Source organism: Nasonia vitripennis (assembly GCF_009193385.2).
Source record: "Nasonia vitripennis strain AsymCx chromosome 5 unlocalized genomic scaffold, Nvit_psr_1.1 chr5_random0002, whole genome shotgun sequence".
NCBI classification, from domain to species: Eukaryota; Metazoa; Arthropoda; class Insecta; order Hymenoptera; family Pteromalidae; genus Nasonia; species Nasonia vitripennis.
The window spans coordinates 1002516-1027881 of NW_022279652.1; the positions used below are offsets into that span (position 1 = coordinate 1002516).

General features: G+C 34.9%; 1 protein-coding gene across 1 annotated transcript; it reads left to right on the top strand.

Moving 5' to 3' along the window:
- The first annotated feature begins 3062 nt into the window (after positions 1-3062).
- LOC116417795 lies at positions 3063-23688 on the top strand. Its single transcript, XM_031932849.1, has 8 exons — positions 3063-3504; positions 3637-3889; positions 4023-4273; positions 4349-4531; positions 4622-4790; positions 5609-6009; positions 22834-23224; positions 23324-23688. The coding sequence occupies exons 2-8, from the start codon at positions 3643-3645 to the stop codon at positions 23686-23688; spliced, it is 2007 nt and encodes a 668-aa protein (XP_031788709.1). The 5' UTR covers positions 3063-3504; positions 3637-3642.
- Positions 23689-25366: the final 1678 nt, after the last annotated feature.

Genomic DNA, 25366 nt, shown 5'->3' on the forward strand with positions numbered 1-25366 from the left:
AGCGCTCCGCGCCTCTTAGTCATTTTTGAGTGGACCGATCCCTCTTTGGGATTGGCCCCGCAATAAATACAAACACAAAGCTCCTCGGAGCTCCCCCTTTCCCCTTATACGAAACTGGGTGGTGCAGCCTTCACCGGGTTGGGCGGCCCTCCCTCGTCCAGACTCGCTCCAAGAGTCGACCTAGAGAGGTCCGAGCAGTGTCCGCTCTCTAGGCAACGAAGAAGCCAAGGACAAGGAACCTCAGCAGGCCTCCTCGCCTGTCTACCTGCTGTCTCGCCGCCTGCCTGGGATCAGGCCCTCCTTCACTCCGCTCTTCAGAGAGAGAGAGAGCCTCACGACCACCAGCAGTTCTGCAGCAGCGCACACATCTCTCCCTCCGCTCGCCCGCTCTTTTGGGCCACCCCAACAAGCCCGCTTACATCAAGAGGCCCCCAGTTTTGTACATTATCACAAAGATGTAAAAGTAAATGCACATTGTAATGCATATATTTTTTACCATAAAGATTTTCTAAATTTATAACAAATTTTATTAAAAGCGTTTTTGCAGTCTTTAGCATTGTTGGTGTAATTGAATCTTGCAACAAAATTTACATTGCTTCTACGAAAAGAGCAAGATTATTATAGTATTTTTGAGGCAAGATTCCACGCAAGCATATCAAGGAGTAAAAGATTAGCCACATAAGCCATTCAGAAGCTTTCGACATATTTCTTTCCTTTAAACTTCTAGGCACTTTACCTATACAAGTTGGTGGTTTAATTTGTAATAATCTTTGATTTATTACATCTATTTTTGCCGGGGACCCTATGTAATATTTTTGCTTTGCATCAGTAAATAATATGGTCATATAAAGTTCTGTGACCCCCAATAAACACGAATGCATAAAATCAACGACCATTCCTCTGGCAAGATCAAAGTGTTGCAGATTCATCAATGATAATGGACCCCAAACACCTTCAATGTCATAGCTATTCTCTTAAGCAGCTATCATATTACTTTTAATAGATTCATCTGTTCGGTTTATTGGTACAGTAAATTGCATAGGATATTTACGAGTGCCATCAACTGCTTGTGTGGGGTGATCACAGTATGTGCAACCTTTTATTCCATTAAATTTCTTCATGTGTAACATTGCACACCGGGCAACAGAATCAACACAACACCCAAGCGGAAATAATTTAATTTTTACAATATCCTTATTATTTAGAGACAAATCGAAACCCTTTGAAGATAATTCGTTAGCTTGATTAACAAACGGTTCAAGAAATATATTCATTTCTGGCTCAGTTTTCGCTACCCATAATTCAGCTAATAACATGTATTTATTACGAAGATGGCTAGGCAATTCATGTAACATAATGTATATTGGCCATACGGATACTTTAGAATTATCAGAAGCCTGACATCCATCTGTATTAAAAGTGTACGATAAATTAATGTTATGACTATCTAATACATCATTGTTAGTAAATTCTTTATAGACTCCGCCATCATAGATATCTTCCAATGCATTATTATTAAATTTATTTCGAGTTGATGAATGATCTAAATTTTTAATAATTTTCTCATCCGATAACAAATTTTTCAACTGACTTTTAACATCTATCTCAATAAAAATGAACCAACTTTGGAAGAATCTATTTTTGAACTGCAACTACATTCAATAATTTTTTTTAAACTTTTGGTTTGACCTAAATATTTGTTACATTCGGAACACAAAAAATGATACATTAAACAGTCTGTGTTTATTCCCAGTAACTTGTTTAACTTATACTTTGTAGTGGGAAAAATCTTTTTATCGAAAATATAATTGAGCATTTCAAAAATATCTAATAATGCTATCCACGTCAACGAATGTTTTTTTACCAATTTGCATGGTCATTAATAAAACTTCTGCTACATTAATGATCCTACAGTTGCATACAAGTGTTTTTAATGAATCTTGAACACGTTCTTCAGCCGTCGTATCTTCGTTCATCTAAACAATATATTTTTTCAAATTAATATAAAATTATTATTATCCCTTGGTAGGGCTAGCATATCAACTTGGATGTCCAAGCGATGAACCACTTTTGAGATATATAACTTTTTATCACAAAAATCAGAATATAATGATTTAAAAATGCAATATTTCAAAACTGGTTCATCGCTTGGACATCTAACTTGATATGCTAGCCCTTGTAATGAATTGAAACATATTTTTATTGTTTGGTTACTTTAATGCAGCTAGAGGGTCAAGTTGTTGAAAAAAAAGTCGCGTCTCGAGCCCATGATGAGAAAAAAGTTGACCTTCTTGCTACTGTATAGTAACTTAACTACCCAAATTATGTTTGTACACATTACAAGGGCTAGCATATCAAGTTTGAAGTCCAAGCGATGAACGAGTTTTTATCAGACAAATTTTTTTCACAAAAAATCTGAAAATTTGACATCCAACTTGATATGAACAAAATTTTTGTCGAATCCTAACAACAAAGTTTACTTACAAATGTATTTTCAGTTGAATCAATTGTTCTAAACCTTGTGAACGACTGTGATATTTCATTACTTCTAATATCAGATCTAACAGATTGATTGAATACATCGGTTGCATCATAAACACTTTCAAACACTGTTTCTGATTGCTAAGAAAACATATTTTGTATTATTATATGTACATATGAATTGTATTAAAACAAACTAAGGATGATTTTTATATTTAAATGTATACATACGTACCTCATGAACCACGTTTAAGTTCATATTCTTTTGACGATCATGTATTGTACTTGAAGGTATGACTTTTTTACCATATTTGTCATAATACTGAAAATAACTACCCCTATCAGTCATTTTTAAAAGATGCTTCAGACAGGTGGATTTCATAACTGTGGAATTGTAAATTAATTTTAATAATATTTGTTCTTATAAGCATTACATAATGTGTTTTTACTGAAGTTATTATGGTATTACACTTACACTGAGAGCTAATTATTTATCAATATAACAAATAGAATTTTTTGTTATTATGTAGACACAACCTTTTAGTACTTTTAGTTGTTTTTTCTTCTTTAACGAATTATCTGCGTCAACATATGTACGCTATACGTATTTAGAATTATCACTGTAATAAATAATATATGCAATTATTTATATTATATTCATAACTTATTTCCGATGGTCGTTTTTTCAAAACACAATGGGCCGTTAGAGTCCAAAAAGAACACAACGTATAGTATATTAGTCTACGTATATAATATAGATAATAGATACAGATACGGATCTCCCTTTTGCTACTAGAGGTCGCTAATATCCGCATGTATGTATACGCGGTATTTTATGAGTTCGACTCAGCTCAGACCCGTTGACCGTTGCGCGTGGGATTTCAAGTATACCCGTGTCTTTCTTATACTTATAGGTAATCGTGTATACTTTGTAGCGATACAGAAAGTAAACAACGAAGGACCCATCAGCTACATATTTTTCGGAACGTGGCCTCAAAGCGGATACCTTTCAGAAGGAAAAGGGTAAGCATTTTTATACATAAATGTCATGATTACGCAAGACTACGTATGCCTAAGCAAATATACAATGAAAAAAGACTTATGTGAAATTTGTACATATATGCATATCACCTTAACTTATGTTATACTTTGCAGGTTACAATGGCTAATGACGAGAACGAGGAGGGAACTTTTCCTCCTGATGATGTCGAACCATATGCATATATACACATATCCCCTGCAAAAACAGGAGACAAGTTCAGAAGAGAGATAGTGCCTATCTCAATACTCAAAGAATTCGATTATGTCGAGTACCAATTCAACCCCAAAAATTTCAAGGACAAAGTTTTCAAGGCAAAAATTTATCCAGAACAAAAGAGAGTGGCTTGTTTTGTGTTATATGTAGCAGGTATATTATATAGTTTTTTTAATCTTTAGGGCTGACAGTAATGTTGGGGACTGTGCTTTTTTAATTGTCATGGCTGTGATAATTCGAAATTTCTAAATATTTTGTATTAACATTATGTTTGTATCTATTGTAGATAGTTACAATTTGGTAAGGGAGTACCTTGACAAGAACCAAAACAAAAGGTTTGCAGTACCAAGAGCAAAATATCCACTTAATGATACTGGTGATACTACAATACAAGATGCATGCGAATCAAGTGATAAACACAGAAAACGTGGTCTCAACGAACCAGGTGGCTCTTTTAAAGTAACATCAGATATTGAGAACGATGAAATGATCGAGATGGATAAACAAATTGTACAGCAAAGTAAAAAAACTAGAAAGGTATTTTATATTATTATATTAATAAATCAAACTCTAAAATCATGAATAATATACATTTTGAATTCATTTTTTCAGGAGGCTAAAAAAAGAGTAAAAGCAGCCGGCAAAAAGAATTCCCAGAATATTCTGAACAAGGACTTAGCAACTGCTTTACGGAATGATTCAGTCTTGAATATTGAAGAAAACGATAATGGATTAAACCCTCTTCTATCATCTACTCTAAATGATTATCATAATCAATCATCAACGACAGAACAGGTAAATCATTTACAAAGTTTAATTATTTATATCTTCTAACAGTCTTAACTATATAGTAATGTCTTACATGATAATCTATTTTTATTTTAGGAGAATGAATCTCTTGCGCCAAGAAATGCATACGTAATGCAAATCGAGTATTACAAGAAGAAATGTGCGGAAAAAGAAAAAGAGAACGAACAATTAAAACTTGCTATGAATGCAAATGAAGAAACTACGAAGACAGTTAAGGGTACGGGCATTGCTTCTACACAGCAAGGTAGTTATTGTTCTTGTTCTTGCACAAGTGTATATGTTTTAATTATGTCCATATCAAGTTGGATGTCTACATTTTATATTTTTGTGATAAAAAGTTATCTATCCAAATACTGGTCTATCGCTTAGACATCTAACTTGATATGCTAGCCCTTGTAATGAATTGAAACATTTTTTTATTGTTTAGTTACTTTAATGCAGCTAGAGAGTCAACTTATTGAAAAAAAAGTCGCGTCTCGAGCCTATAATGAGAAAGAAGTTGACCTTCTTGCTACTGTAAAGTAACTTAATTACCCAAATTATGTTTGTACACATTACAAGGGCTAGCATATCAAGTTTGAAGTCCAAGCGATGAACCACCTTTGAGATATATAACTTTTTATCACAAAAATCAGAGTATAATGATTTAAAAATGCAATATCTCAAAACTGGTTCATCGCTTGGACATCTAACTTGATATGCTGGCCCTTGTAATGAATTGAAACATATTTTTATTGTTTAGTTACTTTAATGCAGCTAGAGAGTCAACTTGTTGAAAAAAAAGTCGCGTCTCGAGCCCATGATGAGAAAAAAGTTGACCTTCTTGCTATTGTAAAGTAAGTTAACTACCTAAATTATGTTTCTACACATTACAAGGGCTAGCATATCAAGTTTGAAGTCAAAGTGATGAACCGCTTTTGAGATATTGTATTTTTAAACCACTATATTCTGATTTTTGTGATAAAAAATTCTATATTTTTAAACTCGTTTATTGCTTGAATCCAACATATGTTAGCTATTTTGTACATAGTTTTCATTATAATTTTATATATAATTTTTCAGAAAAAGATGCAGCAGGACTTCTTCATAACACATTTGAACTGAACCAAAAGGATATTGACAACATAGATGGTGACAAAGAGTTAACACACATTAAGAAGGGGGTTTATATCAATTCATTAGCATACAAAGATGCTTTCAAAACCGATAATTGTCCGTCATTTTTTACGATTATGAATCGAGGTATTGATGGCGAAAATGATTTGTTAACCCGGTGTGTGAAAAAGATTGCTGGCTCAGAAGAGCACCCTCTTTCTTCAATTAAAAAAGAAGTCGTGGAGGACGAATTCTATAAATTTCTGAATATAAATATAAATATAAATATAAATATAAATATAAATCCAAGAATGATAATGAAAGCAATGGCACAGGAAGTTAAATTTAAACTTCAGTTTCTTATTACTGTAATAATATTTTGTATTATTAATATTAATGTTATTAGAAAGAATTTGTTAGTATGTAAGAAATTCACGAAACTTAATGGAAATTGACTGATTATTCCATTGTTGACTATTTCCCGGTTGAAAAACACTGATAAAATACTATAAGAAGAATTTCTATAAGCATGTATGAGGCATCTGTACCAGCAATTACGGATAAAACATTATAAAAAAAGAATCTGTAAGAAGTTATCAGTTATTTCATATAAAAATCATATTTTTATATAGAAAGGCTCTTAACTACTTAGCATTTTTTATCGCACTATAAGTATCCGGATGTTCTGTATAGTCATTATTTAGGATTAACAAACAACTATGCCAGACGTGCAATTAATGGAGCAAAAGCTCACCTTAAATTGATAGAAGAATATCCAGAATTACATTCTGACAACGAGGAAGAAGCAGATATGACTGAGTTATAAATAAGAAAAAGTTTAAGTGTGTTTAGCATTTAATTAAGATATATGTTAGTTTAAGTGTGTTTAGCATTTAATAAGAATATATGTTTACTACGCGCGTTTACACCTATGAATGTAATTCAATAAGGTTTATTTTTAATAAATAAAAATTGGAGTATGTACATTTATTCTTTTTATTTAAACTAGGTACTTTAAAATAAAACTATCTTGATAAAAACAAATATATATGAAAAATAATTAATATAATTGATAAATAAAAAAAATAAAAATTCATTTAAAAGATTGAAAAAAAATCAAATAATGGCAAATAATAACAAATAAATTTGTCCGAATGTCAATTTCTGAGGGAAAAAAAATCAAATATATATGAATATAATAATTAATAATATTTGATAAATTAAAAAATAAATAAATTCATTAAAAAAATATTGAAAAAAGAACATATAATGACAAATAATGAAAAATAATGACAAATAAATTTGTCCGATTCTGCGAATATCTGGAAAAAATATATATAGAATGGATATGAATAATAATTAATAATATTTGATAAATTAAAAAATAAATAAATTTAATTAAAAAAATATTTAAAAAAAAAAAAAATAATGACAAATATTGACAAATAAATTTGTCTGATTCTGTTAATTTCAGGGAAAAAAATATCAAATGTATATGAATAATGATTTATAATATTGATAAATTGAAAAAAAAAAAAAAATCATTTAAAAAATATTGAAAAAAAAACAAATAATGACAAATAAATTTGTCCGAATCTGGACTACTAGTAACTACTATTATTTGCTATTATCTGCTATTATTTATTGTTATTTGATTTTATTTGATTTTATTTGATTTTTTTATACATTATCAGTTGCTGTTTATTTATATCTGTCATTATTTGTTGTTATTTTGTATTATTTGTAGCAATTTAAAAATACTTCCACCAGGGGAACTCGTACCGCATACTCGCACCGTGGTTTATTGTGTCTGGCTGTAAAAATCATTCAAGGAAGGTGTCCAGGTGTACAGGGTGGCCGATGACGAGGCCTAGGTAGTTAGCCCCGTTGTGTTTAGTGTCTAGGTGTACAGGGTGGCCAAAGACGAAGTCTAGGAGGTACGCTTCGTAGTTTTAAGTGTCTTAGTGTAATAATAATATTTGTGGACAGCAAAAATGTACACCTATTCAAATTTTTTAACATGCGTTATCAATCATAGCCACTATACTAATATTTTGTGACAGAACAATCAGTGTTTTCAAGTTGATGATAAAAATGTTACAAAAAAAACATGATCAAAAGGTGCTTAAGACACTTACATTTTATTATAGGACAAATATGAAATACGCAAAATAATTTACTTTAAAGGACTAAAATCTATAAAAAAAATTAACTTTTAAAAAAGTAAAAGGTTATGCGAGTTTGATATATTGCGCAACGAAATAACAGATAAAAACGAACTGAGATTAATCGAACAGAGTCAAGTTAATTATATTTCATTATAAAAAAGCAAAATAATTGTTCATTCAATTAAGCGCTTACTTAACTTAGAATTAATTTATATGTTGATCCATTAGAAACAACTCTTAAGATACTTACTACGTAACTTGCCATGCCCGTTTTATTTTGATTTCTGGTGAACTAAATTGTCTTTTTATGCTTTAGAACGTGATACAGACACCATAAGCACAATAAAAAGAGCATGACAAGTTACGTAGTAAGTATCTTAAGAGTTGTTTCTAATGGATCAACATATAAATTAATTCTAAGTTAAGTAAGCGCTTAATTGAACGAACAATTATTTTGCTTTTTTATAATGAAATATAATTAACTCGACTCTGTTCGATTAATCTCAGTTCGTTTTTATCTGTTATTTCGTTGCGCAATATATCAAACTCGCCTAATCTTTTACTTTTTTAAAAGTTAATTTTTTTTATAGATTTTAGTCCTTTAAAGTAAATTATTTTGCGTATTTCATATTTGTAATAAACTGTATATTGTAATAAACTGGACTTACTTTGATTGATCTCATTTATATTTTAATATGTGATTTCGTTTTAATCGACATATATACTGTTATATTTCATTATGTCATTTAAATGTACAGAAAAAATTCAAACTCGCGTCACCTTCTAATATTTTGTAGTTATTATTATGGTATCCTTTTTTTTTATTAATTTTCCTTGGAGCTATAAATATGTATACCTAACATCAACCGAGCGACGTTAGGAGCGAGGTGAATCTACTAGTTACTATTACAAGGCTTCCTTAGGAAGAATGCAAAAACTATTATTACCAAAAGTATTTAAAATGCCAAAAATATTTTCTAAAAATAAAAAAAAAGAACAGGACCAGAATACTTTAAGCATACTGCAATGTATTTTTAATCATGCTTATATCTTTATTCGTATGTACAAGTTAGTATCGCATTACCCCGGTATTCATTTATTTTGCAGGATTCTGATTGAGACTGAAAACGTAAACTGTGTACGGTTATAGTTACGAGATTTTTAGACACTCTTATGATTAACATATTTTATAAAAATCAATTTACCAGAAAACAATGACGCAAAGCGTAGCCATCCCTCGACAGCGTATACTCATAACTTGGAGAGATCTTTCGATTTACGTAGTTAATTCGAACAAAAGAGTGTGCAAACAAATCATTTGTAACGGTAAAAACAAATCATAACACAAATTGCTTTTTCAACTTAGATTAAAATATAATCACAATAATAATTAAGGAGCTTATTCATTTACCACCGGATACCTTAGGCTTTTTATGTGCGAAAATCTTTCTCATGGTTTGAATTAAATTTGTAAATAAGAATTTCGTTGGTTAAGTACTTCATTTCCGCAAATGCGGGAATAAAGTCTTTATTTCCGTAAATGTGGAAATAAAGTTACTTCAGGCTGGACAAAAAATATATAAGGGAATATAAAGCTACTTTAGTCCTGCTTTTCAGGGAATAAAGTGGCTATTATAGTTAAGCCTTGAATAATGGAATTTAATTATAAAAAGTTGTCTCAAAATAACCTGAATATTTTTACTATTTTAATTTTTAAAACCATATTTTCAGTTAATTCCCAAACTTCTTTTTTAAATAAAATTTTAAAGAACATTCCTACATTTATGGTAGTACACTAATGTATATTGCAAGAAGATCCCGTAATATAAAAGTACTCTTTGATGCCCATATCATGAATTTTGGTCTTCAAAGACTTGTTGAACTTAGTATATGGTATATAAATGTATCGTTTACTGTTTGTTATTTTACACCTTAATCTATCTTATAGTTTGATTCTGTTACGAGCAAAATCGCTCGGTTTGCTCGTAATTACACATTTCTCTAACATAAAATGTTGTTATCGATAACAAATTTTAATAGATTTATTGTGATGGATTTTTCGTTGTATATGACATTTATATATTATTATCAGAATGCTAAACACAATTATAATCACGAACAATACTTAGCAGGAATCATACATACATAAATTCATTTTAATATTTTTATAGAGGTATAAATTCCTTTACTTTATTAAGTACGACATATCTTATTTATTTATTTATATATTAATATAAGGAAATAGTTTACATAGTATACATTGAAAAACGTATATTTACCTGTATTACATTATTAGAATTCTGGCATAACATAGAAAAATAGAATAAAACGCATAATGTATTTAATACAAAAATTTAAAACTAAAAATTGCAGACTAATATAATTCTATTTTTTTTTTTAAATTAATCAACAACTTTATTTATATACTATCCATTCCATCTCATACAAATTCAACAGTTTTAACCTTGAGGTACAGATTTTTTGAAAGCAGATTAACATAAGCTCTGGCATTTCTAACTTTATCCATTTTTTGATTGAAACTTTTGCCTTGGGTTTGTTAATATCTAGGACTTTTAATTCGTTTCGACGTGAATTATATATAATAATTGCTTTATTGTATAACTATTTGTGTCTTTAGCTCTATGCTCTTCTTCTTGCTTGGTATAATGATATTGTTTTTCCTGGTTATACTCGTCAATCTTTGGTATTGAGTTTTAAGATCAGAACAGTGAATTTTCAGGTTATCAAAAATGAATAGTTGTTTAAGATTTAATAGGTTATCCTGCATACTAAAATTATTCTTGTTCACAATATTTAGAATTTCTGTTTGCAAATTCTGCACTAGATCTCGATTATTTTTGTAAGCATATCCCCAAGCTATTATTCCATATGTGACTGTACTATTAAATATAAGGCATACTATAACATTCTTAGTATTTCCTTCGACATAGTTTTTGCAAGTTTGTGAAAAATATATACTAAATACTTTGTTTTTTTAATAATGTATTGGATATGTATGTAACATTTTAGATCATATTAAAAAACAATTGCCAAGTATTTACGCAGCTGTCGATAATCGCTATCTATTATATTAAAATGTGTCTGGTAGTATCTGGCTATAAATAAGTTCACTTTATCCCCAAAACTACCCCTCATCAGAAGTAGACCGGAAGTAATCCGAAAAAAATACAAAATGATCCGGAAGTAACCGAAAATAACTAACAATGAACCGGAAATATACCGAAAGTGACCAGAATGATGCATATTTGCTGAAGTACTCTAAAGGGGTAAATCGGAAATGAATCAACAAATAGTTAATAAAAATTATACAATGTTTGGAAAGTATTATTCATTCATGCCTTTCGATGTATATATATATATATATATATATATATATATATATATATATATATATATATATATATATATATATATATATATATATATATATATATAGATATAGATATAGATATATATACACACATATTTTAGTGTTGAAATATCAAAATATCTAAAATTATGTACAATTCTAAATGTATCGTTTACTAAAAATCACATCATTATAATTCATTTTCAAAACTGTACATTTAAAAAAATATTTGGTTGGGAAAAATTTCGGTTCTTCCTAATAGATAGCGTTAAAGTTGTATATCTATAGTAATGCTTATTCAATAAAGCCACACTATCGCATGTTTAGAAGTTTAAATTCTATAGAATATTCTAGAGTACAAAGTAGTGTCATTGTTTACTGATTCAAAAATTATTGCGCTTTGACAATGGAGATTCCAGAAGGCCACTTTCGTCACATTTTGCTTTTCTACTTCCAAGAAGGTAAAACTGCAGCGCGGTCTTATCGAAAATTGTGCAGTGTTTATGTTGATGAGAGCTTATGTAAATGCCAGTGTCAGAATTGGTTTACTTAATTTCATTCCGGAAATTTCGATCTTAAGGATGAACCTCGCCTTGGTTGGCCAACCATGGAAATAGTCGATGAAATTCTTGAAAAATTGAGATATACTGACATACTTAATCTTACGACATCGCTATGGAACTAAGCATCGATCATAAAACAGTTTCGAAGCATTTACATAAGACTAAATACAAAAAGAAGCTCGATACTTGGGTTCCATACAAATAAACGTTAAAAAATTTAATGGACTGAGTTTCCATTTGTGAATCCCTGCTGAAACGAAACGAAATCGAGCCATTTTTTAAACAAATAATTACGGGCGATGAAAAATGGATCATGTACGACAATAATGTGCGAAAGAGATTGCGGTTAAAGCCCGGAGAAGCTTCACAAACATTTGCGAAGCCCGTATTGACGCAAAGGAAGGTGTTGCTGAGTGTTTGGTGGGATTGGAAGGGTATTGTTCATCATGAGCTGCTTGAACCTGGACAAACCATTAATTCGACTATCTACTGTCAACAACTAATGCGATTACAGCAGGCGATTTAAAAATAATCGTCCAGAATTGATCAATAGAAGAGGCGTTGTCTTCCATTACGACAACGCTAGACCGCACATATCTATAATGACTCGTCAAAAATTGAGAGAGTTTCGCTGAGAAGTTTTGATGCATCCACCGTATAGCCTAAACCTTGCTCCGTCGGACTATCATTTATTCCGGTCTCTGCAAAACTCTCTTAATGGTGTAAAGCTGGATTCAAAAGAAGCTTGTGAAAATCACTTGAACGGCACATATATCGTTGATTAGTTTTCAAATTTTATATTAAAAAATTCTTATAATATCTCATCTATTGATCTATCATCAATAAGGGTATTTTAAAATATTATACTGTTTTAAGTATTTTTGCTATTTTGATTTGTTAAATAATCAATGTCATTGTTATCCACATCCATCAATATGTGAACAAAAGCTAATGAGTTCAAATTGTATATAGATATATAGAGAACTCTCTCAACGTCCGTGATTTACCCGCGTTGCAACGCAGCTCGTCGCTAGAGCTGCTTTGCGAACGTCGTGTTCGCACGTGTGCTACCTCTCCGCACTCTCCTGTGCGGAGCCGGCTTCTCAGTTTTGCGTTGCAACCGCTTATTGCACCGCCCGCGGAGGCGGCGGTATTCGCGATGAGGACGTAGGGAACGGGAGAGAACAAGCCGGCAAAATAAATCTAATTCCGATTAAAATCAAATAAAATAATGATATATTGTGCGGCCAATGTTTTCTCTATACAAACGTGCGCCGAGTCACCTCAATGTCGACTCGGCGTGGAGAGTATCTCGCGAAGCTTACGCGCGCGAACGAGAAGGCCGTTACCCGGTGCCGCTGCACCAAGTAGCAAAGCTGTAGCCGCTACTACCGCTGACGCGATACAGAAAAAAGGCTCCGCCCTACTTACTCGCAGTCGCCGTTCTCGGTAGGCGCGCACCACACACTCACACACACTCTGCGCCGGTGGTGTTGTTGGCTCACTCGCTGGAGCCGACGTCTTCTCGTTTGGCCGCTGATTGACAGGCAGGGTCGTCCTTGCTTCTCGTAGCTGGAGTTGACTTGGACGTCTTGTTCTCGCGATCTCACACACACTCTCACTCTCTCGCACGCTATCGGTCGTCGTTCGATGCCGTCAGTCTCACACACGAGAGCTGCCGCGTTCACACCTATGGCCGGAAGCTATTTGCTTGTCTGACGGACCGCAACTTATACGCGAGGCCCCGAATCTTGCCTAGCGCTTGCGCAACATCGCGTTTCAACGATGCGCGAATCTACCCGATTTCGCACCTCGTTACAATATATACTAAATTAAAATGGTGGAATGAGTGAGGGAAGTTTGGGTGAATAAATCAACGCAAAACACAATGAATTTCGCGGGAGAAAAAAAGACGACTTGCCACGGCGTAAAAACTCGCACGGAGTAGAGAGAAAAGCCGGAACAAGCCTATAGCTTTATTTTAGAAATAAGGAAATTATACAAAGAAAAGTGACTCTAGGATAGACTAAACAAAAAGTGAGAAACGCAATTACAATGTACGCTTATACAAAAAAAGAGAGACTCTACTATAGGCAACAACAGAGAAAGAAACTCAAGTAACTTAATCCTATCGCCGCGAGGTACCTTTCGCACGCTGGAGAGCTCTCCTACCTTATTCGCAGAACGAGACGTGGACGGCGGATGCACCTTCGCAGGACGCCTCGACGTCTCGAGGGAACCAATCCTGGACCACGGGCAGGCCTTTTCAGCCCTGCCGCGTAGGTAGCAATCGCCGGGTGGAGATCGACACGGCGATGAAGCTCGCACGTGGCCGAAGTCCCAACACTCGAAGAAGTCACACAATCCGCACACCGCATGCAAAATGCATACACACTACGTAACGCACGGTACTACAATAAAGAGTGTCGATCGTCTTGAAAAGGCTTTTGCAATCGCAAGTACAAAAGCGCAATGTCAACTGACTACTCAAGAGGAGCTGTCAGAACTGAACTGCACGTGCTCCCGCGGGCTCCGACGGGAGCGGCCCACATCAGCGCGTGCATGCGCTCGACCGCTCTCACTGCAGCGCTCGCCGCGCTACGACGCGAAATTCGAAATTTCCCCTCCCGCTCTTACATAACCCGAACAATATGATTCTTTTAAAATGACGATTACAATTATTAGTTGCTTTATTAGCTAAACTTACTATTTTATTATCTATACTAATTTTTTATCGATTTTTAGCATTCACTTTTTCTTTGTGTTGGCTTCTAAAAGATTTAATAATTGCTGTATAAAATACCTCAAGTTCCTCAATATTAATGTTACCAAAATATATTTTAAATTTGGCAAATTTTATGTTAACATACAAATGTTAATATGCAAGCTCGGCCCAGAGGACGTCTTGGTTCCTAGCCCCAAACCCATGTTAAATGTAGATCTATATATACATGGTGTTTCATTTTAATCCGACCACTACAAAAAACCATGGAAAAACTAATTTTAACAAAAATGACCTTAACAAAAGTTGAAGGGGGTAAAGGGGGCCATCGAATGACACAAACACCTATGACCTTGAACTCGATTTTCAACGTCATTTGAGGGTAATTGTGATTTTTTTAAATAGGAACCTCTATTTTAGACCTTGGAATCGGATAGAGTGGAAAAAATTACGTCGCAAAGGATATTTTAAATTTGCTTTGGTGACCTTGAGAAGGTCAATTCAAGGTCAAATAACAAAAAATCTGCTAAACAGCTGTTTGTCTGGTTTTATTTTACTGATGTCGAAAGATGACCTTGACAAAAGTTGAAGGGAGCAAAAGGGGCCATCTAATGACACCAACACCTTTGACCTTGAACTCGATTTTCAAGGTCATTTGAAGGTGATTGTATTTTTTTAACGGGAACCCCTATTTTTGACCTCGGAATGCGGAGCAGCGGAAACAATTACGTCGTAAATGACATTTCAAGTTTGCCTTAGTGACCTTGAGAAGGTCAATTCAAGGTCTAATAAGAAATATCAGCCTAAGATTGTTTTCCTTTCAATTTTTTCGTAGAATTATCATTTTGTTATTGTAATAAACATTAAGAGAATAATTGACTTAAAATGTGATTATGCTTTGCTGACTTCAAAGCCATTTTGTAAGGTCAAAAGTGCAAAAATGCAATATCAAATGTTATGTGGAGTCCATATTTATATCCTAACTTTAGTGTTGCCCAGGAACAACGACGTGGTCGTAATAGGATTGTGTTCCTTTTGGGGTGCTTAGTGATCGTAAGGTAAACGATTTGAGCTTTTCTTGACTAACAAGTTCATGATTTTATAAAATTCAAGCGTAAACGTGCCCACGAAAATTATCTTTATAGTCATGACGCTGAAACGTAGCTACAGACCTTATACATATGATGCATTTTTATGCAAGGCCTATTCTGAGTCATGAAAAATCCATTTGAGTTTTTTCATTATCAAAGTTGCTTAGTCATGGTAATTTTAGCGATCCAGGTTTCGACGTACTAATAAATTATCGATTGTCATCATTTTGCCCGTGATTACAAGCGGAAAAGTAACCTTGTGAGATTTTTCTCTGAAACATATCTATCAACCTCATACATACAATATATTTTTATGCACGGCCTATTCTGAGTTATGACAAATTACGTTAAATTCATCATTACCAATAATTGTTTATTGTAGTATTATGCGCGAATCGTCGTGCAGGCGATGAATGAGTTTTAGTTTTTCTAATTACACTCGTGATCAAGCGTGACGAAATAAACTTTCGGACCAGTCGCTAAAACATGTCTACCAACATTATACATACAATATATTCATTTGCAATGCCTATTTCAAGTTATCGGAAATATAATGGATATATTAATATTATTACTAGTTAGTGATCATAAGGTAAACGATTTGAGCTTTCCTTGACTAACAGGTTGATGATTTTATTAATTCGAAGCGTAAACGTGCACACGAAAATTATCTTTACAGTTTCGACGTTGAAGCGTAGCTGCAGACCTTATACATATAATGCATCTTTATGCACGGCCTATTCTGAGTTTTGAAGAATCCATTTGAGTTTTTTCATTATCAAATTTGCTTAGTCATGGTAATTTTAGCGATCCAGGTTTCGACGTACTAATAAATTATCGATTGTCATCATTTTGCCCGTGATTACAAGCGGAAAAGTAACCTTGTGAGATTTTTCTCTGAAACATATCTATCAACCTCATACATACAATATATTTTTATGCACGGCCTATTCTGAGTTATGACAAATTACGTTAAATTCATCATTACCAATAATTGTTTATTGTAGTATTATGCGCGAATCGTCGTGCAGGCGATGAATGAGTTTTAGTTTTTCTAATTACACTCGTGATCAAGCGTGACGAAATAAACTTTCGGACTAGTCGCTAAAACATATCTACCAACATTATACATACAATGTATTCATTTGCAATGCTGACAGACCTTATACATATGATGCATTTTTAGGCAATGCATATTATACAATGCACGGCCTATTCTGAGTCTTGACAAATTACATTAAATATATCACAACCAATATTCGTTGGTTGTACTAATATGAGCGAATCGTCTTGCAGTCGATGAATGAGTTTTTGTTTTTGTCATTTCACCTGTGATCAAGCGTGACAAAATGAATTTTCGGACTAGTCCCTAAAATATATCTACCAACATTATACATACAATGTATTTCCATGCTAAGCCTATTTTGAGTTATCGGAAATATAATAAATATATTAATATTATTACTAGTTAGTGATCATATGGTAAATGATTCGAGCTTTTCTTGACTAACAAGTTCATGATTGTATTAAATTCGAGCGTAAACGTGCCCACGAAAATTTTCTTTACATTCTTGACGCTGAAATGTAGCTACAGACCTTATACATACATTGTATTTTCATGCAAAGCCTATTTTGAGTTATTAGAAATAGAATGTACATATTTATGTTATTACTAGTTAGTAATCGTAAGGTAAACGATTCGTGTTTTCCTTGACTAACAGGTTCATGATTTTATTATTTTGAAGCGTAAACGTGCACACGAAAATTATCTTAACAGTTTTGACGCTGAAACGTAGCTACAGACCTTATACTTACATTGTATAATTATGCAAAACCTAGTTTGAGTTTTGCTTTGAGTTTGAGCGTAGCTACAGACCTTATATATGACGCATTTTTATGCAAGGCCTATTCTGAGTGGTGATAAATCAAATTAAATGTTTTTATTTCTAATATTAGTTAGACGTAGTATCTGGAGCCAATCAGTTTTCGGTCGAGCTATAATTCTCTGATCGTAAGGTAAACGATTCGAGCTTCGCTTGACGATTAAGAATTGATTTTATTCATTTTGAGCATGAACATGACCCTGAAAATTATTTTTTTTTTTATGTCGCTGAAATGTAGCTAGGGACCTTATTTATACAATGTATTTTCATGCAAGGTCTATTCTGAGTTGTGATAAGTTTTATTGGATTTATCAATATTTATAATAGTATTAATAAGCTTTCTGAAATACTGGTATTGAAATGAAAGCGGATTTTCGAATCGTTTACTTCTTTTAAAAAATGTGCAGAGTCGTTGTCAGAAAGGGCGGTAGTTAAAATCCATTATTTGTTTCAATAGATCTGCATAGGAGTTTTCATAAAAACGCAGTATCTAATATCGGTCTTGCGTGTTGATTGATCTTCCGAGCATTCGCGGTATAAAGCCGCCGTTAAAGTCGATTATGTGTACACATACATCTGCAGCGCAATAGTCTGAGAAATGCAATCTTCAATATCGGTCGTGTTGGTTAATACATCTTCAGAGCAGTACTCTGAATAATGCAGTCTTAAATATCGATTATGTATGTCAATATATCTGCAGAGCAGTTGTGAAAAAAAGCTCTAGTCAAAATCGATTATGTGTATTAATACATATGCAGAGCAGTAGCCAGAGAAATGCAGTCTTTAATATTGGATATCTGTGTTAATACATTCGCAGAATAGTTGTTACAGAAAGTCGGTCTTTAACATCGATTATGTTTGTTAATGCATCTACAGAGCAATAGTCATAAAAAAATGGTCGTGTAAATCGATTATGTGTGTTAATACATCTGCAGAGCCGTGGTCAGAAAAAGCGGTCGTGATAATCGATCTTGTGCTTTATTACATTTGCAGAGTAGTTGGCATAAAATAGCAGTAGTTAAAATCGATTATATGTGTTAGTACATCTGCAGAGCTTTAGATAGAAAAAGGGGTAGTTAATATCGATTATATGTGCTAATACATTTGCAGAGTAGTTATCATAAAAAAACGATCGTTAAAATCGATTATGTATGTCAATACACCTGCAGAGCAGTAGTAAAGGTAAGGGTTGTTGAAAACGATTATGTGTATTAATATATCTGCAGAGCAGTAGCGAAAAAAGCGTTTGTCAAAATCAATTATGTGTGTTAATACATATAAAGGGCAATAGTCAGAATTAGGGGTAGTTAGGATCGATTATGTGTGTTAATACTGTTACGTAGAAGAATTGGGTGAGCGCTAGTGTGCGTACGTTACATTTGCCGAGTAGTTGTCAAAAAAAGAAAAGCAGTCGTTAAAATCGATCATGTATGTTAATATATCTGCAGAGCAGTATTTTGGAAAAAAGCGGTAGTCAAAATCAATTATGTGTGTTAATACATCTGCAGATCAGTAGCCAGAGAAATGCAGTCTTTAATATTGATTATATATGTTAATACATTCGCAGAGTAGTTATCATAAAAAGTGGTTCTTAAAATCGGTTGTGTGTGTTTATACGTCTGTCGAGCATTAGTCTTAAGACTTGATATTCAATTGAATATTAGTTTGTAATTTCGAGTACGTATGTGTATCCGTCTGCTGAGCATTTATAGTTAAAAGCGATAGTTGAAAGAGATTATGTATGTGTACACGTTGGTCGTATATGTCGCGACACGCTGTCGTTAAAATCGATTAGGTATGTGTATATGTCTTTTAAGCGCAAGTCGTTAAAAGCGTCAAAATGTAAGTCTATAGTATGCATTTACGGAAAAAGTCGTCAAAACCGGATACGCACATGTTCCCCTTTTGGCGACGTCGTCAAAACCGGTTATGTACATGTTTCCCATTTTGGCGACGTCGCCGAAATGGATAAAAGTCGTTAAAACCGATCAAGTATATACAAAAAAGTCGCCAAAACGGCTAATAACAGACATATATATATATATATATATATATATATATATATATATATATATACATATATTTATATACACATTATATACACACACACACATATATATATATATATATATATATATATATATTTGAAATTACTACAGTAATAAAAAAAAACAAGATTGAATCAAATCGATCATCTAATCAGCGACACTGACTTTCTTGTCTATATTTTACAGGTGTTTATTTACAACATTAGTCAAAACAAGACACAAAAACATTTTTATCTAGCAAGCTAGCTCGATCCCTGTTTACGTGAGCACGAGCATCTCACTAGCACGGCAGGCAGACCCAAAGCTTTCCGATAAGCTTACGGCTCCGAGCAGTGAATTTAATCTATAAACAATGACACGATGTTTTCATCTACGCGCGACTCCGAATTGTCGCGCGCCTTTAAACCGCCTTTCCGCCAGCAATTTGAGCCTGACTCAAGTGTAAGATCTCTCGGCGATGTCACTCTACTTCACCGGCTTTTCGTCAGTCGCAAAAAAAAACGAAATTTCTGGGTATAGCCGTTCTTGACTTGAAAGTCGTGGCAGCCTGCCACTCGGCTTGCTACTTCAACTATCCCGCCGAAAGAATCTAATTTTCTGCTGCCATCGCTGCTGGTGTTTATGTGCTGGACTGAAGGGACCAGCCAAATATTCTCAGTGTCCAGGTGATGTTCGTCGTGGTGCTCGAATACTCCCCGGGAATATGTAGCCGGTATTCTCACACATGTGTGATAACTCGTCGCAAGCCCAAATCTGTCTCCCTTTGCGCGCGGTCACTGGCGCGTGCCTCCTTAGTGATACGACTTGGCAACGCCGAGCCCTCAGGCCTCGCCAACATTGCGCAATTTAAACTCGCGATTGCTCGTTACAAGAAAAAAAAACATTTATTTGACATTTTTATACTTTGAGATTTTACTACTTTGATGAGTCTTTTTCTTGTCAGAGTTCAACTTTAAAAAGTGTTTTTTCCTTTTGGTATGGCAGAAAGCTAAAACAAGAATCTAATTGATCCACAATGAAAAAATCGAAAATATTTTTCACTTTTAAGTCCATATTCACTGATTTACTTTGATTTAGTTTTTCTATAAAGTTATCGCAATAAACTGAAATTTCTAAGTTAAAATATCACTGTACAATTAAAACGCATAAAAAATGGCAGTTTTGGGAAGACCGATAGACGCTTTTTAATGTTTTTTTATATAAACTTTATATTTTGAATGCTTATAGCAGCAAAAGTTCAAGGTTCATTAAGTACTTTATATCACTCGTGCTCGTATAGTGCCGCATAACACAACGGTTTTGACTTGGCTAAATGGCGAATTGTATCATCAGATGAGGTTAGAGGTAAAGGCGTTAGGTTATAAGCAAAAGCGTTGCGTAATAAAAAATAACGAAAAAAAGTAATGAAAAATAACAAAAATAAAATGAAGAAAACGCAACGCTACTCGCACCGCCCTCGGCGATCTACATAAACTCTCTCATTTTAGCCTTGACAAAACAGTAAGTTCTGCGGCACTTTATCCTTGCACTCATGATAAAAAATAGTGTGGGCAACTAGTGCAATAAGTTGCTGATTACGCACTCGTTGCACAATATACTATTTATTTCTAGTAACGCATTTTCTTTTTGCACTGACTTTTTTATGATCTATCTTTATAACAAAAGGGAGTTCAGATTTATCCAACCAGAACGTAATCATCAGATCATGAAAATAAAATTCTCATAATATAAATAAAAATGAGGGGTCGGAGAGTAAAGCAAGCAGGAGGGCGGAGCACCACTTATATTGATATATCTCTAATACTGTTTAACTTATTACAATTTTTCAGTTAATCGTTCCTATAAATGTTGTTATTTTATCAAATTGTTTATTAAATTTATTTGCATTACAGTAAGAGGAGCTGTTGAGCCAGGAATGGTGACTGCCTTACTTGGTGAAAGGTTTGTACAATACAACAAATAATTGAATCAATATGTTCCTTTTAATAAAATCATTATCCCGATAATGATAACATCGAAAAATGTTTCATTTTTATAGATGTAGAAGTTTTGTTCGTATGTTTTTACTGCTTCCTCCTAGAGGAAGGAATTTATGAAGTTTGCTTAAAAACACGTTGAAAATTTGTTTTCAGGTATAAGAAAGCAAAAAAATGGTTTTTAAAAAATATCTGTGTATATGTGTATGTATGTGTGTGTGTGTACATTGAGATCTTAGCTTCTACTCAATAAATGAAAATGCAAGAAAAAGATTGCAACAAAGCTATCTACTTTTGTTTTTGGATGTAGATGGACGAAGGATAAGCGAAAAGACGTCAATTAAAGCTTACTTAAAGCTCGAGAAAGTTTTGAGAAGCCGTTTAACTTACTGAGAAAGATTACAGTAAGCGTTCAGAAAACTTCTTAAAAGATTTCATGAAAGTAGTACCCCAGCCCCATGGAGAAAGTAAATGAAATTGATCATGACCCCCCCACTCGAGCCAGTAAGAGGTCAAGGTTAAAGTTGCTTACTCTCCATGGTGTTATTTGTACTTTGGAGAGAGTCCCCCCCCCTTAAGCTAATCAAAGTGTCTTTGAATTCTCGAGGCACTTTACAGATAATCCCTCCCCTCTTCTCTGTCTATGCAAGGTGCAACTTTAGCAACTTTTATGTAGTGTTGGCGGTCTGACAGATAGCAGGCGACTGGCAAGAATTTCGCCAGCACTAAAACTTCATACACACACACACACACACACACACACAGACGGAGGCCTGACACCCGTATGTGGCGCGTCCCCCGGGTGGCGGATGGGGGAGAGCTCACTGTGGTACATACCTCGGAGCCAAAATGACCTGAACCACCTTTGGCTCCCGCTGATGGCGAGACGGGAGGCCAGTCACATAGCCAGTACTAGTCAATCGGCTAAGGAGAGTGCGTGATATTGCTTGATGTCTGCCAGAAACTCTCCAGAGAGCCAAGTACTTTGTTCAAGGTGGGAGGTTCGAGAGAGTAAAGGCGGGCTAGGGCAGTATCGCGTGCTATACTCTGGTGTGATGTTCCCAGTCTGGCACCGCTTCCAGTCATGTGCTATGGCCATGTCAGCTGCCTTCATAGACGGGGGGATCGACGGTGGTCGGACACATACCGGAATGAAGACTATTATCGAGCATACAAAATTTAACCGAACAAGGAGAGAAAGCAGGTAAAGGAGTTCTCGAGATCTGGAATACAACCTGGGATGCAAAGCGAGAAGGAGAAAGCATATGGGAGAAGATCTGAGACAGGCTCGACTCTATGGATAATGTTGTGTCAAATGCATCCAACATTCATAAGTCTTTTAAAAGCGATCTATCGGCGATTATGATCCAGGTTAAGCGGCTTAAAAGAGGACAAGTGTCGTTGGAAAAGAGCAAGGAGAGCCTTGGAATGATGCTAGAAAAAGCGAAACTGTCACTGAACCAGCAGCATATTCAAAAGGAGGACAAGGCATCACAGACGATAGAAGAATCAAACGCGGTGACGACAAGAACACTAAATAAGCGTAAGGCAATATCACCAAGCCAGGTAGAAGAGCGACACGAAAGCTACGCTAAAAAAACGAGAAAAAATAAGGAAGTTGCCTCTGTGGAAGTCCAATCACAGGTGTCCCCGGAAGAAAAGGCAGACCCACCCTGGCTGGAGGTTATTACCATGAAGAAGAAAAAAAAAAAGAAGAGAAAAAAGGAAATACGCGAAAGCATTGGTGCCAAGAACAAAAATGGCACTAGAAAACCATGAGAGAGACTCACCAGGCCTGATACACTTGTTATAAAAGCTGCTGAAGGAAATTCGTACGCTGATATTTTGAGGAAAATAAAAGCTGACTCTAATCTGACGGTGATTGGTAACTGCGTAAATAAGATACGCCAAACGGTGGCAGAAGATCTTCTTTTGGAGCTACAACGCACCAAAGAAGTGAAAACGCAGGAACTTCAAGAAGCGGTTAAAGCAGCGCTGGCAAAAGAAGCCACAATCAAGAGGCTTCAGCATAAATTGGTCTTTGAAATAAAAGACCTGGAAATGCTTACCTCTGAGCAGGATATTCTAGAAGCACTAAGTAGAGAGTTTCCAGGAAAGAAGGAAATAGTAGAGGAGACGTCCGTAAAGACTCTTCGGGAAACTCGTGGAGATACGCAGACTGCCGTCGTACAGCTGACTGCCCATATGGCACAAAAGTCGAAGTAGATTGGGTTAATTGCAGAATCACGGAGATTAGCCAAGAGATACGACCACCTAGATGCTATAAATGCCTGGGTTTTGGCCATATCGCAAAAAAGTGTACAGAGACGTACGATATATGCTGTTATAAGTGCGAAACGGAAGGACATGCAGCGAAAAGTTACACGAACACGTTGAGTTGCATTCTCTACCGGGAAAAGGATGGGGGATTAAAGAGTGACCATGCAGCTTGTAGCTATACATGCCCAGCCTACCAAGCTGCATATAAAGTACTGAAAAACTAACGAAAATAAAGATAGTGCAGATAAATCTAAACCACTGTGAGACAGCATATGACCTACTCAATCAGTATGTCTGCGAGAAAGAGATAGACGTAGCTATTGTGTGCGAACAATATAGGGATCTAGAAGAACAATCATAGAAAATGGACACTACGGGTAAAGCAGCAATCTGGGCATGTGGAAACGTTGCTTTCTGTGAAAAAATTAAGATCCGTAAAGAAGGATTTATACGGGCTAAGGTAGCAGGTGTCAATGTTTACAAATGCTACGCTTCACCTAACGCTCCAATCGAGCAGTTTAAACAACTGCTAGATCAGCTTATACAAGACGCAGTAGGGAAGAAACAAATACTGATTGCAGGCGACTTTGATGCGTGGTCTGTGGAGTGGGGCAGCATAAAGTCTAACCACAGAGGACAAGTACTCCTAGAAGCATTTGCTCTCCTAGATTTAAACCTAGTTAACCAAGGATAAACCCACACATTTAGAAGAGAAGACGCAGGGTCTATTGTCGACCTGACGTTTGTTTGTAGCAGCCACATTGGCTCAGTTGATTCATGGACAGTAAGTGAACACTACACAAATAGTGATCATTAGGCCATAATAATTGAGGTAGGAATACCAAAAAGGGAACCCAGCGCGAGTGCAATGACAAATAGAGTTAGTTGGATAACGAAGGATTATGATAAGGAGATGTTCCTGTTAGCACTAGAAGAAATGCAACTGTCTGGAACGGCAAACAGCAAGGCGGAGCAGGTGGCGGTAAACATTACCCGAGTATGTGACGCTGGAATGCTACGAAAAGTGGCATACAGTAGACGACCACCAGTATACTGGTGGGACAAGGAGATTGCGAATGCACGTAGCAAGTGCCACTAGATCAGAAGACGAGAACAACGGGCGAGAAAGAAATACTATAAAACTGGTATAGGCCAGGAAATAGTAGATGCTTGCAGACAAGAAATGAAGGACGCTAAAAGGAGTCTTAAGAAGAAAATCCGCAAAAACAAACGACGGTGCCTTAAGGAATTACAGGAGGATGTCGAACAAGACTCTTGGGGTCGACCGTATAAAATCGTAATGAAGAAGATTAAAGGAAGCTACGTGCCTCCACCAAAATGCCGGGAACTATTACACCACTTAGTGACCACACTGTTCCCCAGGCAACCTCAGCTTTGTGTCAACGAAAGAGGTTCAAATGAAGAGGCTATCCCACCGATCACGATTGAGGAATTAGTAGCCACCTGCAAAATGATAGGAAACAACAAGGCCCCAGGGCCGGATGGCATTCCAAATAGTGCGTTAAAGCATGCCATTCATGCTTATCCAGAGGTCTCAATAGACTCGTACGATACATGTCTAGAAGAGGGAACATTTCCCACAAACTGGAAAAAACAGCGACTA